This window comes from Microcebus murinus, chromosome 13, assembly GCF_040939455.1.
Source record: "Microcebus murinus isolate Inina chromosome 13, M.murinus_Inina_mat1.0, whole genome shotgun sequence".
Lineage (NCBI taxonomy): Eukaryota > Metazoa > Chordata > Mammalia > Primates > Cheirogaleidae > Microcebus > Microcebus murinus.
The window spans coordinates 67,219,690-67,236,177 of NC_134116.1; the positions used below are offsets into that span (position 1 = coordinate 67,219,690).

General features: G+C 41.4%; 1 protein-coding gene across 1 annotated transcript in view; it reads left to right on the forward strand.

Moving 5' to 3' along the window:
- The window catches only part of LHFPL6 (LHFPL tetraspan subfamily member 6), a 227,236-nt gene that overhangs the window by 185,590 nt on the left and 25,158 nt on the right, over positions 1 to 16,488 (forward strand). The window contains exon 3 of the mRNA XM_012742679.3: positions 14,841 to 14,939. Within this exon, the coding sequence (XP_012598133.1) occupies positions 14,841 to 14,939 (99 nt within the window). The remainder of the gene's footprint in view (positions 1 to 14,840; positions 14,940 to 16,488) is intronic.

Sequence of the window (16,488 nt, forward strand, 5' to 3'; positions counted from 1 at the left end):
TGGAGAGGTGATGAAGTTAAAATGAGGCCATGACAGTGGGCGCTAATCCAATACGACTGGTATCTCGGTGAGAAGAGGAAATGTGGACTCACAGAGAGATGCTAAGCGGGGTGCGTGCTCACAGAGGAAAGGCTAGACGGGGTGAGGACACTGAGAAATGGCCGTCCGCAAGCCAAGAAGGGAGGCCTCACAGAAAGCCAAGCCTGCCCACACCTTGGGACTTCTAGCCTCTAGAACTGTAAAAAAAAATAATAAATTTCCATTATGTAAGCCGCCCAGACTGTAGTATTTTGTTATAATAGACTTAGCAGACTAATCCAGTCTCCCTTTGCCTACTAAATCAAGGCCAACTTTCTTGGCCCAGAATGGATGACCTTATGCAAGGGTCAGTAACTGCACCCTCACCGTTTAGCCACCACTTTCCTCCCTTGATCCCCATCCAGTTCTGTTCTCATTTTGTGCCTGCCCATCTCTGGCCTGTCCTCCTCACCTGAGACGCCTGTGTCCCCTCACCAGAACCCGCTCGTCCAGTCAGAGCCACCCTCCCTTACGTCCAGCCCAAAACGAACTGACTTCTCTGGTAACTATTGGTTTTGCTGCTAACATGGCACAAGTCCCACCTTGACTTGTGGTTATTTCTGCGTTACTTTCCTTCTTCCCTGACGCATGGGCCACTCCTTCGGGTTTTTGAACTCCACAGCGACAGGTAGCACGCTTGCCTCAGAGTCAAAAGCCCACTGGCCCAATTCATGAGGGAGAGATCAATTAGTCTTGTTTTCCCTACCAAATATCTTTTAAAATATACAGTTGTTCCATGGTGTTCTTGGGGGACTGGTTTCAGGATCTTCCTCTCATCCCCAAATCTGTGAATACTCAAGTCCCTGAGTACACATAGTATTTGCATGTCACCTAAGCACATCCTCCTGGGTACTTTAAATTATCTCTGGGTTACTTACAATACCTAATATAAGGTAAATGCTGTGTCAATGATTATTACACTGTATCATTTAGGGAATAATGACAAGAAAAAAAAGTCTGTACATGTTCAGTTAAGATGCATTTTTCTTCCCAAATATTTTTGATCTACGGTTGGTTGAATTTACGGATTGGAAATCCATGGATACAGAGAACCAACTGTATTTTTTATATATTTTAATTATATATATATATTTAAATATTTTTAAATATATCTCATAGTTTGGACCTGGGGTAAACATCTGGTGTTCAGTGTTCAGGCTTTTGTTGGTATAAAATTCATATAAAAATTCATCTTCAGATAAATAGAACATCAGGCTAAGAATGAATATTCCTGATTCCACCTTCTACTAGTTCTGCAATGTGAGATGCAGCATTTATCCACTTTGGAGTTTGTTTTTACTTTTATTTTAATGTGCTGGTTAGGATAATCTATTTGAAAAAGATATAAGTGATTTCATTATGACTGCTTGTGGTAGTATTTTAAATAGAGTATTTTTCCCATTGCAGAATACTTTATAATCATATTTCAACGTATGTCTTTAATAGGCATTTTACATGTTTAAATATTAAAAAACACTAAAGACAGTTGTGGTAGTTTAAAAATTGGGTTGAAGTGACAAAACAATATTGAACTAACTGGGAACGAAATTCTCAAGTACTTTCAAAACTTCTTTGGGACTGATCACAGATGGAAAAGTAAAAAGTTTCAGTTATCCTTGACATTTCAAGAGAGAAAGAAAACAGAAAGGAAAATTATTATAGCTGTCTCGAAAGAAATTGCTTCCAAATTGTTGTCTCTCAGCTATTCCAGATGGCTTTACTGTTTTTTTAGTGGAATTAAATGGATTTAGTGGAATTTTTTAGTGGTATTTTAAAAAGACCTGAGGAAAATAGATGAGTTTTTTCTCTACTGATGTCCCAGAAGGTGGATGAAGGAAAAAAAATATTTTTAAAGAATTGTTTGTTTTAAGGGAGCCCCCTGCACTGCCTTACTGTGATATATGGTATGTTCAGAGTCTCTAATTTTCTAGTGGTGAAAAAGGTGCTTTTTGAATATAAATAGTGAAAATAATATTTATCCTAAGCTGAAAAGTTAGTTGAAACCTGTTACAAATGGCTTATATACTTATTCAAAAATTTATAGCATATAATATATGTGATATTCAAATAATAATATAATTTGCATATATAATTTGTGTATGATTATATATAAGGCTTGTGTATATGTGTACATGCATATGCACACATACATATGCATGTATATATATGTGTGTGCATAGATAAATATATATTTTTTAAATTCTCACAATAGCTCCATGATATTTTATTCCTATTTTATTGATGAGGAAACATACCCAAGAGAAAGGCAAGAAAGTTGTCCAGAATCACAAAGTCAAATGGAAAGGTGGCCACACTTCCAGGGTTATGCCGTTAATCACCAAATGGCATTGCAGCACTGTTTGTGAAACACGTGGGGTGTTTTTGGTCCTCACTGTGGCATCAAAATCAGTAGCAAAGAGCTGGATTCAAGTCTAGCCTCTGCCATGGAAGATAAAACTCTTCCTGGTTTCATGCTTTAATTTTCTTGTTTGCAAGATAGAGATAAGTACTATCTGCCATCAGAATATCTAGAACTTAAAGAAAAAAGTGCCATATCGATGTGTGATATGCTTGTTTTCATTATTACATAGGATTTTTCACACGATACTCCCTGCATTACATTTGTTAAAGTATTTTTAAACACTCTTCTTCTTGGCCGAAGCTTCCAGGCTTCGAGTGGTCCACTGTGGCAGGTTACGGATTACACGGGGTCCTCACCTATGTAAATTTGTAGAAAGTCTTTCACTATCTTTTCATTCCATGAAATGTTGATTTTACTACTTTTTAAAAATAGGCCTGCTATCCTATTGTAGCATTGCCTTGGGGCCCCTGATTGAAGTGCTTAAGAACATTAGAAACAAATAAGAAGAAAAACTATTTCTTACCCTAACTTTTTTTTTTTTTTTAAGCCAAGTAGAAATGAATGAAGAGGTTTTAGAATTGAGGCATCTGTCAGTCCTTGGGCACTTGATGTATTGGTTAAGGGCATCAGTCCAGAGAAAGGTTTTATTCTTCCTCCTTAATATTGTTATGTTAGAACGGAAACAGGTTCCTAAAACAGAATTTACACAGTAGAGAAGCTGAAGTTAAAGCCCCAGGGAATTGGTCACTCCTTCAGAAGATTACTCTACCTGAGTTCTTCTCCGTCTTGGGCGATTTTATGACATTAGGATATCAGAACTAAGGAGGGAGATATTTTCCTCCTAATAGTTTTCCCTGTCTCCGTGTGCTCATCCTGAGTGACCTCCTATGGGACATCCTCCCCTGTCACGTGCAAACACGACATGTCACCATCCACCATGTGCAGGGCATTGCACATGGAGTGGAGTGCATTGCTCTGATCATGACACTGTCCCCAGCGGGCACAGACAGCCTTATCCACACCGGTCCTGAGAGAAACCCTGAGGCTCAAAACAAGTGACCTGCCTATGGCCACCACCAACCAGGGCAGAGCCTGGTCCGCACCCAAGGCCCTCTGGTTCCAGCGCTTACTGTCCTTCCTCTACCTATAGGAGCTCCCAGTTCAGGACCCTCTTTGAGTTCAAACCCCCCCAGTTCCCCTTTTTTACACTTTTTGGCCTTAGGTAATAATTCAAAAATAACATATTACTATTTCTCACAATGGTATGAGAAGGTTCATGCCCTGGTCCCCTTCTCTCCAACCCTAAATCCTGCCCCTCCTTTCTTCTAAGGGGGTTCGGTTACTCATGCCTCCGTAGTTCTCCACCCAGCCAGCCCCTTCCCTGAGGTCATGGGCTCCTCTGTGGTAGCTGTGTGTTAATTAGCGTGACAAACATGCATATGATCTGCACAGAGCTGGGGCACCTTGGTTCTACAGTTGTCTCCATTGAGGACACCCCACACCCCCACATCTGCTCTGGTTCTTGCAGGAGACAGCGTATCTGAGAACCTCTTATCCCGCCAACTCTGTCTGTGCCTTGCTTGGCTCTGAGCCCATCACCAATGTCCCTCATATCAGCTCACCCAGGCCCCCTGGGACAGTTGATGCCATGAGTACATGGGACAGAAATGATGTTGTTAATATGTCCCATGCCCAGAGCAAAGCACTCCACAGGCCTGACAGGGAGGAAACTGCAAGTTAAGCATGTAGCAGGAATCAAAGCAAAGATCCGTACAGACGTCAGGGAAGGCTTGGAGGTGGCTGAGGATGGCATTCTAGTTCCTGATGCCAAGGCGACTTGTCGGTGACACTGCAGACACGTGGCGTCATCTGCCCTACAATTCCAGCAGGAGTTTTGCAGACCTACCCATCAAAACAGTAACAGTACGTCCTGATGTGATGGTGGTACACTTTGTTTTCATAAAGCCACCCTTATATAAATAAAAATAAATGTTTGGAATGGAGTGTTACCTCCTCTTTGCCATTATTTCATAAGAGGGAAACGATTTCTCTATGCTCTGCATTGTGTTCAGACTTTAAAAGCATTTTCCCCAATGCTCTCAACAGCTCTGTAAAGAGGCAGTGGCATATCCATTTTATGGAAGAAATTTCTGGGGCTCAAGTCTAAGAGATTTGCCGAAGCAGTATCTAGTAACTGGCAGACCCAAATTCACTCAAACACAGCACTTTATGACTCCAAAGCCTTTGTTTCTAACAGTTTACCACCAAAATATTGATCTGACTGAGGGTAACGGCAGTTTGCTAGCATGCATTTGCCGGAGTCTGATTTAGAATTAACATTGCATTTCCAAAGCAGGGGTGGGTGGGGTTCCGGCTTTGCAGTGTAAATTTACTTGTACCTTTTTTTTCCCCGTGGTAACTTTTCTGACAAGATATTTTTGGAGCCTAGCCCTGCCTCCAGAAAGGTTTTACGTTAAGTATGGTGATTATGTTTGTTCTTTTTTTTTTTTTTTTTTTTTTTTTCCTATTTAAGAGGGTCAGTGTCAGGAGTAATTCATTTTGCACAACACAACAGTGCTTAGATCCCTAAGAGAAAATGCGTCTACTGAAAAATCCGAGCTGAGGCTTGTCTGTACTGGGACGCTTCATGTCGCTGTCATTCTGGGCTTTGAGAAATGTCTTGTGAAGTTCTTACGAGGATTTCTGGGGCAAATAGCTGAAGCACGTTGATCCTATTTTAGGCTGTAAAATGGTTGTTTGAGACATGTGAAAAGCTTAGAGGTATCCATTGCCCCAGATTTGTGTAGAAATCACTTTTCTTGTTGATGGGTCTCAATTCAGTGCCATCAGGCCTTAGGGATATAACCTTGTCTCAATTACAGCTTTGGGGTCTAACTTTTGTCTCAGTGTCACAAGTCTGCACAGACTGCTGGACCAACGAAAGGAAAGGGAATGGAGTATGATGATGACAACAGACTTTATATATAATGATGCCTGAAACTTACTATGACAATCACCCCCTACCCCTGTAAAAGGAGATGGATTTATGGATCAATAGAGGAATGGAAAAACAGGTAGACAGGTGATACAACAAATTTTAAAACCTTGTAATCATAGAACCTAGGCAGTGGGTGTGTGGGTATTCACTGTACAGTTCTTCCAACTTTTCCGTAAATTTGAATTTTTTCATACTGTCATGTCAGAGGGGGGAAAAAAAGAAATGTTTATTATTCTTATCTGTAGAAATGCGGTCAGTTCCAGAAAATGTATTTGTTAGGAAGAGGTGAGCAAGCAATATTAGGTAGTGTTTTTATTTGTTTGTTTGTTTTAAACCGGTGAACACCTGCAGCTGCTAATGCAGAATCTGAAATTGGCAGGCAAAATAGAATGAAATGTTTGCAATTCTGAGACAGCAGCAATATTGTTATTAATATTGACACAGACAACTACAACATACCGAGCTCCTATTATATGCCAACCTCCGAACCAGACACTTTTATTAAGCCTTTAATTTATTTCTAATAACAATGCTAAAGATGCATGCAGACACCAGGCTATAGGTATAGCAACCATTAGGTGGAATTTCTAGGTGAAAGTCTGAGCTCAGAGACATCAAAGACATGCTGCTTCGGGTCACACATCTGGTCAGGGTGATAGCAAGACTCAGGCCTGACACTGTGGACATAAACATGTGTGGGATGTCCAGTGGACCCTCCGTGCTCAAAGTGTGGTTCAGGACAGCAGCCTTGGCCTCGCCAGGGGCTGGTTGGAAACGCAGGAGATGGGGCCCCTCCCCAGAACTGCAGAACCAGAATCTGCATTTTAACAACCCCCGCCCCAGCTCTTTCTGTGCTGCAAAATCTGTTATGTAGAACTTGGATTCAGTCAAAAGGGCCGCACTCAAGGATCCAGAAGGCCACATGTGGCCCCAAGGCCACAGGTTCCCCACCCCTTCTCCCTACACAAGACACCATAGAGTCCCTGAAAGTGGGCGTTTCTGTGAATTTGGGGGTCTGGCTGCAGTGTGAGCATCGCTGGCTTCCCATCCGGCCGGCTCAGAGTGAAGGCGGTTCCCATCCTAGCAGTTAAGCTCCTTGAGTTTGTGCCCCAGCTCTGCCTCTGGTGACTTGTGCCATGGCAGCACTTAGATCTCCCCACCTGTCTGGGACTCCATTTCTTCTTCTACCAAGAGAGTGCATCAGTTCTGGCTGTACCTGCCTCACAGAAAGGCCAAAGTTGCCTTTAATAAACAAACAAAAAAACGAACAAAAAGGAACAGAGAAAAGCATTCTGATCATGGTAGCAGTATACTAAATCCTTTGCTCAAACAAAGGCTGTGGCTATTTCCTTTGTGCTTACTGAGGTTTGTGTGGCTGATGGGACTGATGGGGGAGTGTTCGCGGCTCACAAACCCAGGAATGTCCTCGCTGGGGCCCTCACCACACTCCACCTAAAAAGAGGACCTTCTCCAAGAGAGGGGGACTGGATAGCAGGCAATGTGTACAAGAACACATTGCCCTGCACAAAATCCACTACCCTCCCCTGCCTGCATCTCAGGGTCTCAAGCCCAACAATAAGACCATTCATCGAACTCTTCCTATGAAGGACTGTGCTGTACCTGCCTCTTTGCATATACTATCTCATTTAATTTCTTACAACCACCCCCAAGAGATAGGTATTTTCCCTATTTTACAGATGAGGAAAACTGAGTCCTAAAGAAGTACAATGGTGAGCTGAGATGCTCTTCACTACTGGGGTTAGAAAGATGTTGCTTGCAATCAGTTTCAATTTTCCAGAAAACTATCACATAGAAATTGCAAAATCCCCCCAAGTTTCAATGCTTGAAACAGTTTTTTTCTACCAATGATTGCTTAGGGACTCTAGGAAGAGAAGAGATGACAAGTTATTCATGACTAAAATTAGCTTGGAATATTTTCTCTGAGCTAAGGAGCAGGTATTTTGGTGCAGAACACACTGTATATGTCTTTTGTGTCTTCTGTCACATGAGCTGGAAAAGGAGAAGAAATGAGAATCAAGGTGCCCTTTTTAAAAACACTTTAAGAAAACCCAAAGTATACTCTCTTCTGCAGGATGTTTCCCTTGAAGAAATATTCTTATAACAATACTTATTAAATATAATATAACAGTACTTATTATTAAAATACTGTTGATAGTTAATTATCATATTCCTACTTGATATCTTAGAGTTAGGGTAAGATATGCTTTCCTTGGGCAAACTTTTGATAATAAAGAACCCATTGCTCATCTTTATGCCTCATATGCTCTTCATAGACAGAAGCTCTTTGTGTGCTAAGGCTCACATCTGGGCGCCCAGGGGAGGGATTTGCAGGGTCCCCAAGAGCCCACCCCTTGTCTTTAGTTAGAGGCAGCAGTAGGAGTGCACCCAGTGGCTCATGCAGAGTCGATCTTGGAGAAAGGGTGACTTGAAGTCTCTTTCTATTTCCCGCCATTCCTCCTTCTCCATTTACACAGCGTTCGGTATACACGTGGACATGGAGGGTAAGCCCAGAGTTGGGAAAGTGAGCACTCAGGGGTTTGGGAGGATTGAAAGATGGGAGTGAGAAACACCACCCGAAGGCTCAGACCTGAATGTATGTCCCTGGATCTGCCACCTAGGAGGTTCATGAGCACAGGCCTGCTTCTCTAAGCTTCAGCTCCCTCATCTATTAAATGGGGGCAATGATATGTTCCATATTACCTGTTATATAACTATCATATAATTACTCTGAGGCTCTTGGAAGTACTGGATAAATAATATTACTACTATTTAATATTTAACAAATGTCAGGAATGAGCGAGTTGGGTGCAAGTAACCACGGCGGAGCTCCTGGCCTTCTAGATGAAGCACTTGTCAATAACTACAGTGCAAGCTGGTAGGCTTCAAGTGAACTGTGGAGAGTGCATCACAGTGGGAGCTCACAGGAGGGGTAAAACCTAAGCTCGCTGTGGGATGGCCAGCGGAGGCTGTGCGTCGAGGTTTCTAGACCTTAACAGCTAGTATTTTCATGGCAGAGTCTAAGCATTGAGGTGAGGAGGGAGAGTATCTCGGTCAGAGAGAAAGGATTCAACTTTCAGAGATGAGAAGGCTCAAAACACATTCAAAGAACCAGTAGTAGGTGCAGGAAGTCAGAGATCTCCATTCAGAAAAGTCTCTGAGCCTGGCCAGGGCATGACAGTGGTCTAACAGGATGGCCATGCCATGGCCATAGCTGGCTGTGTGCAGGCTCAGTATTGGCACAGATTTCAGTTATTCAGGAGATCCAAGAAATCTGAATTTAGGGATACGAAGTCCCTCCCACTTACTAAAACATGACGTTGGCCAGCTCCAGCATGCCTCTGGTGGAACTCAGACTATGGCTGGTGAGCGTGTGACTGTGGGGTAGAGGTAGGTCCAAGCATTGGGATCACGATAGGTAATAAAGAGCCCTGGCTGGGATCCAGGAGCCCAGGATTATTTTGTGCTCTGTGTCCTGGGGCACATCCCCTGTGCCTCAGTTTCCAGAAAGCACTTTGATAGAAGGTGTGCTTTAATAGAGCCTAACTAATCCTTCTTTCTGTAGAATACATAAATAGTTTACTCCTTCTTGGGTTTTCAGGGTCTGAATAGTTACAATACTGAACGCTGCTCTTATTCCCACCCCACCACTGAATTTATTTTATTGTTTCTTTTTTTTTTTTTTTGGTAAAGGGGCCGTTATCTGGGACTGAAAACGGACAAAACTCATGCACCTAAATTAGCATATGGAGACTTTGAGATGGAAACGAGCCAAACACTTTTAAAGAGAAGTCCAGATAACAGGCTGCAAGATTGAGCAGCTTTCATGAGAACAGTAAAGAAAACAATTTCCCCCGGTGCTTACCACAGAAGGGAAGATAAAGGAACTGAAGGATGGATAAAAGTATCCAAAACACATAAAAGATGAATTGATGGGAAACGCTGGTGTGACCACTGAAGGGGCCATGGGTGGAAAAAGTCACGCTATAAAAAACAAAAAAAAAATGTGGAAAAAGAATGGAGCAATAGTCATGGAAAAAAAGTGAGATCACATAAAAACTTTCAAGATTGGCCTGGAAAAATGAGGCTTTATGGGTTTAACATGAGGACTCTATTCTTACCACCTGCGGAGGGTAATTGGCATTGGCTGACTAGAGGTTTGTTTTGCCTTCTTGGCGGGAGACGGATTGTTATGCTAATAGTCCGCTGGCGGAGTGTTAAGTCCTGAGTTTGAATAGAAAGAGTTTTGCAGAAGGGAAAATTCCCAGCCCCAGGTCTTTACTCTGAGCACTGAGCTCTTTACAGACTTCAGACTTCACACTCCAATTGGAAGAAACAGTTAGCGGCATGGCAGATATTTCTAGCATGTTGTGAAAACTGACAGTTTCTACTAGGAACTCTCCCCTAGGTGGTTTATGGTTAGGCAGAGGGTATCCAGGCTATGGTTTGGGTTATGTAGCCCATTTGGGGCCAAAGAAGAGATTTCTTTTACAAAACAGCATTAATGTGTGGGTCAGAAACGCCCAACTCTTTGCAATTTTCTGTGCTGTCTCTTTGCCATTAACACTGGCTTTTCCTTCGAGGTCATTCCACTGGTTTGGTTTTGGAATGGGGTGAGCCCAAAACTCTAAGGCACTTAGGATGAAATGCCTAATAGTCAATGCATTATTAAAATGGACTTTTAAAAAATTTAATTATTTAAAAGAGTCATCTGTTGGATTATTATTTTTTTTTCTTTTTTAGGAGGCAGTGTGTCTTTCCAATCCTAACCTGACATTCCTCCAGATAGCTGACTTCAATGAGATTCTGGGTGAAAACTAAAGATTGAACCAATTTGCAGTCATGTGTGGTGGACTTGTAACCCTTAAAAGTTGTAGAAGTCTACAGGATTGCAAAAGTCCTGCTTCTTAATTGCAAATGAGCCTGAAGGATCTCACACCTCCTCCACAGCAAACCTCCCATTACCACCTTCCTCAGGTTGCTGCCTTCATTCTCAGCCTCTTTCCTCACTCTCACTCTTGTATGCACAGCTTTTCAGAAAGTGTGATAAGGTGACTTTTTTCATGAGTCTTTTATGGCAGTGACAAAGGAATTTGGTTAAAATTAAGCCCATATGGCAACCACAAGGTTTAGAAATCTAATAAAGAAACCCATGAAAATAATACAAAAACCTGTGAGCTGGAGATTCTAATTGAACCATTGACTCCCCAGGAGTAAATTAGGCAAGCAGAGTTATTAAAACCTGTCAGGTCACTAACACATCATTTGGGCAATCACTTTAAATTCTAGAAAGTTCTCTGAGTCCCATTTCAGCATATGGTAAAATACCCGAGTGGTATGTAATTCAGGGATTTCTAAACTATGCTTCCATCACACGTTGATGTCTATAACATGGACTAAGGTTTATCACTGCTAGAACTGAACAGTGGCAAACTTCTTCCACTAAAGAAGATCCTCTCACTTTTTAATTTTGTCTACTTTCCTTTACAATGTAGTACTTCAGTACAGATGATAACATGCTAGTTGACTTCAATCCACCTCCTAAGGGAAGCTAGTTAATATCCACACTCTAGGAGAGGTTTCTTAGCAGGTTAAATTCCCTAACCAGAGACCACACCAAAAAGAGGGTTCAAGGCAAGCTTTTGAATATCACTATCTATACTTGCCCCAGAAGTTTCATAATTAGCATAAGCTTTATTAGAGATGATTTTTAATTGAAAAAATGAGTGAGATGTAAAAATCTGTATCTGCCTCTCTGCCCTTGTACGAGTGGGGCATGCACCCGTCAGGATTTGGCCTGTAAAAGGAGCCACTCTAGAAATTTCAAGTAGGAAGGGGCATTGGCCGGGGATTTAAAGTTTTATAGACCTATTAGAAAGTCTAGGAAAGTGAAGGTCAGAGAAGCTCCTTTGAAGAATTCAGGAAAGCAGGAAGTGCTGGGATCAAAAGGAGCTACAACTGATATCCTTAGTGGGTGTGGAGGAAGGGGACACCTGGAAGCCACTCCCAACATCTCATATCCACCATCTGCAGAAAGGCTTGCCCCCGGCTGCAGCTGCCAATGCCCTTTTATTTTCTTAATTCCACAGGAGGGCTTCTCATTGACAAAATATGACCCAGAACTCCTGCTAGCAGGAGAGTTTACAGAATATAGTTTCCTAGCCTCTAGCCCTACCTAAAAGGGAGAATTGTTAACAGGCACTATCAGGTATAAGGCATAGGGACCTGACAAGTCCAGCATCCTTTTAAAATATGTCTTAGATCTACTATAGCCATCTCCAATAGAACTCTCTGCAACTATGAAAATGGTCTTTATTTGCACTGTCAAATATGGTAGCCACCAGTGCCATGTGACTATTTGGCACTTGAAATGTGGCTAGTGCCACTAAGGAATTGAATTTTTCAGTTTTATTTCATTTGAATTAACATAAACTTAAAGAGCTACATATAGCTCATGGCTACTGCATTGGGCAGTGAAGGTTTGGAACGCTCTTTGGTCCTGTTCCCCTCTCCCCTTGCATTTAATAGAAGATATTGTTGTCTAATCTGACCTGAAGTTTCCCTGAGCCTGCCATCTGATATTTTTTTTTATTGTGTGTTGAAAATTTCACATAAGGTCCTTGTTTGGATGACTATATGATAGAGTTGTACGTGGGGGTTGGATTTCACTGGGCTTACAGAATTGGTCTTCTGAGTGGTTTTGATAGCAACTTGCTAATAAACGTTTATTGAGTATTTGGCCAAATTCTGTCTGAGACTCCATATCACCCTAACATACAATGGTAGCAAGGCGGTGGGAAGGCCACTGACAGTTACCTACATATCCTAATAATTGTGATAATTAATTAGCCTGATCAGTTTGCAACATACGCTTTTCACTCGGAGATCTTTGAAGTCTGCAGTATATCGCCTGTTAGCAGACATTAGCAGATGACAAAACAAACGAAAACTACATAAACAGTCACATCAAAATTCAGATAAGCTAGTCGCCCTTCAATGAACTTTTTAAAATGTGAGCATATGTTCATGGTACTTTTTTAAAAAAATTCTTACACGTAACACATATTCCCTGTAGATAAAACTGTTCCTAATTTATATGGTTAAATCTACATTACAAAGCATCACAAAGACAGCCCAGTATTTACAACAGAACCCTGACTGCCAAGTGCTTTTTGCCACTTGGAGAACCACTGGCCCACTTGCTCCACATGTAGGGTTTATACACTCCTTTCTACTTATTGTCCCAAAGTGGCTAGACCAAGGACCAAGGTGAGTGTTTTCATGACTTCATGACAAATATTTTTCAGCTTTAATAAAAAGAACATTAGCAAATCAGACTATTTTTCATTTGTTTCTGATCAGGTAAAGAGAAAACTACTGATGGCTTAAATGTTACTATTTTTCGTTTTTCTTACACTTGCATACTTTCTGTCCCAAATACCTGTCTGCATTTGTCATCCTTAAAAATTGCTCACAAGATCTCAAAAAGTGCTGTTACCTATTAAGAACTGAGTATCATAGAAATAATATCACATTGTTTATTCATCATTCCTGGAGTTCAGTTTACACAAAGTTTGACATCTTCGGGTAAGGTAATTATCTCTTCACCTGATGGCAGATAAAACTAGTTTGCAGTTGTCTTCAGAATGATGTCAATTCTATCCCATGGGAAAAAGCCAAGGAAACCAGCCACTGGGGCGTTTGCCTAGGCAGCAAAACCTCTGTATCTCTGCCTTGTGGATTGTTCTTGAGCTCCAACATAATTCATCTTTATACAATCGCATATAGGATATCCTGGAACCAGGGCTTTGCAGCTTCAATGATTCTTTCCAGCAGTCCCTCTGCATTGCTTGGTTCTTTCCCTCCCACCTCCTGTAGGGGGAGCCCTGCTGGGGTGGGAAGTGTGTCAGGACAGGGGTGATGTCTCTCCACACAGCTCAGCACAGTGGTTGGGGAGGAGGATGGAACACAGCTCTGCCTCAGATACCTGCCAGGAAGGGAACAGAAGATTTGTGTGGGTTACAACTACACAGTCACCCGCTGGGGCAGGGGCTGGGAGGACAAAACGGGGTCAGGAAAGGACTAGTGCAGAAATAGTAAGGGTCTCCTCTTCTAGATACATTTGGGCTCTGCCTCTCCTCTATATTAACACATTAACTGCCACACTAGAAAAACAATTTCCCCTGGGGCCACCGTGTTTCATTAAAACCAAAGGATCCTTTCTAATTTGTTATTTTGTATTGTTTTCTGCATATGAATTATGTGCAATGCAGTCCACGTTTTTTTTTGAATTAAATTGTCAATATTAATTGTAACAATAAGAACACCAACAAGTAAGATTTTCATGAACCAGCTGCATGGTTTTGCTTCACAAGGCCCCAGGCTCAAAACTAACCTGAGTTAAATACAACTCGCATGGCAGTCAATGTGTTAGTGAATTTTCTCATGTCGGGGGCTCCCTTATTTAGAAGGGACAGGATGAGCCACATTCCCACCCTTTAGCTTAAGTATCTGTTGGTCCTATTGTGATACTCAGGGGTGATGATAACACTTTCTGACTGATGTGACAAGATCTTACTTTCAGATTAGCCCACACATTCAAATGGTGAGTGCTTAAATCTCATTCAGCTTCTTGTAAAACCGTATTAAGCTTTGGTGCAAAACTAGACTCTCCATTGAAAACTGTCAGCTCAGAATGTGCTGCCATGATAACTTAATTTATATTAAAATAAAACCATCACTTCTTCAGTTTAATCATCAAACCTTTGGTTTTAGATGCAAGGAGGACTTAGACTGCAATAAGTGTCTGTCTTCTAGAGTATTTCAGAGACCTGCAGGAGACTCTCTGTGTAGCATAATAACAGTTTGCAAGTTCAATCAGTATGCTGAGGTGGTTCATGAAAATCTTTATGTTCTTTTGGCCCCCGGTAAAATTCGACAATGCTGAAACATTCTATTTTGATTCTTAAATTGGAAGCAAAAACATCTAATGAATAAGGAAGCATAATCTATTAGGAACTTTTGCTTGCTCTTGAATTACTTGTTTGCATGGATTAATGGTTGACTTTTTACAAGAGGGATTTTAGAAAGCTTCTGGATGTATTTTCTAAACAGGATTTGTGAGGTTTTTAATGCTTTAAAAGGCAAAGTTGAAACCAAACTGAGCTGTCGAGCTTTTCTTTTTCTTTTAAGCAGACTTGAAATTGCTGTTGGAGTCAAACTGACCTAAGATTGCTTAAGAGAGCTGTGCCTGGTGCTTTCCAAAAGGGAGACACTATGATCTTGATATATTGCTAAATTTTGAATGCTCCCCCACCACTCCCCTATCTTTATCTATGGATACAGAGGTGCACTGGTAAAGCCCTCTTGTCTTATCTCTTGCAGGCTTGTTGATCGGTGCTGGATGTGCCCTCTACCCCCTGGGCTGGGACAGTGAGGAAGTCCGGCAGACTTGTGGCTACATTTCTGGCCAGTTCGATCTGGGTAAGCTCTCTCATGGATGCCACTCCTTTTAGAAAAAGAACCTTATCTGATGATTCATAGAAGCAGAAAGTGGAAAAGGGATGGATAAGAAAATCCTATCTTGGTATTGCAGCAAGCACTCCTGTGTGACAATATAAATTTATCCGCTTGTTTAGTGAAGAGTTACCAATAATCTACTGTTTGCCCAGTGCTGTGATGAGTATTGTAGACACAAAGATAAGAAATGGCCCTTGCTTTCAAGAGTTTATGATCATTGATGCATTCATTCAAAATCATGTATTTATCACCATTGCATGTGCTAACAGCAACTCTTACTGTGGAATTTGCAGTCTATCTGAGAAGGGAGGCAAATGAAACAATCAAGGAAATGACAGCAAGGGTGAAGGAGTCCAACCAAAGCAGTTTCGCTCCAGGGTAACAGACCTCTTTGGGGAAGGAGTGAGAATGGAGCTGCATCTTGTACAAGTGATGCAAAAGCAGACAGAAGCACCTCTCAGGCAAGGAAGGCACAAGAGAGAAATGAGAAAGCTCCTTAGGAGACCACAGAGATTCCAGCAGCAGGAGCAGCAAGGTTCCACGCCCAGAGATGTGATTGAATGATGAAGGAACAATGTGTACTAATAACATTTCAGATATATTACACTTGTAGCCATAACATATTCTACTTTGCAATCCACAAAACATTTTGCAGAGTACTACATGGGTTGCATCATTTTAATTTGTCATCATTGGATAGTATTTCACTTGCTTGCTAAATATATTCACTTAGCCACTTCCTTACTTCTTTCTGGCTGGGCATTTTAGCTGTTCCAGTTTCTGTCATTTTAGGACATATTGTAATGAGTAGTTTAAAGAATATAAGTGTTTGCTCTGCTGAATTATTTTCTTTGAGTCTTTTTCTAGAGTTGGTGTTACTAGATCAAGGAATATGAACCCATAAAACAGTGCTATAGGGAAAAAGAAATATCTTTTCCTCACCTATTGCTAGGTTCATGGCTAAGGCTCCTACAATAAAAGGCCAATTAGCAAGAGAAAAAGCAAACAAAATTATTTAAAATAAATTTTGCATGGCATGGGAGCCTTGGTAAAGAAATGAAAACCTGGAGAAATAGGTAAGTCTGAGTACTTTTTATGCTACGTTTGATGCAGCAGTGGGCAGTTGTGCAGAAGCATTATTAATAATATAATTGGATAAAGGGGATATGATCTAATAGTAATAAACTGGAGAACTTAGCAAGGCCTGTCTGTTCAGATTCCTTTCTGTGTCCTTGTGTCTTCAGAGGTAAGAATTTTCTTTTTCTCCAGGTATAGGAAGGATGGCTCTCAAATGAAGTTCTCATGACCTACATCAGGGGAAAGTCAGATGATCCATTCCAGAAAGAAGGGCAGGGGGGAGGTGAGGGGGACCACACTGCTTCTGCTGTTCTTTCACGTGCCGAGGTGTTGAATTAGGAGGTAGTGTGTCCTGAAGCCCATCACTGCCAAGTGATAGCAAATATCTTTTCCCTGCTATACAGATGGATAAGCTGAGAGTTTGACAATTGGTACA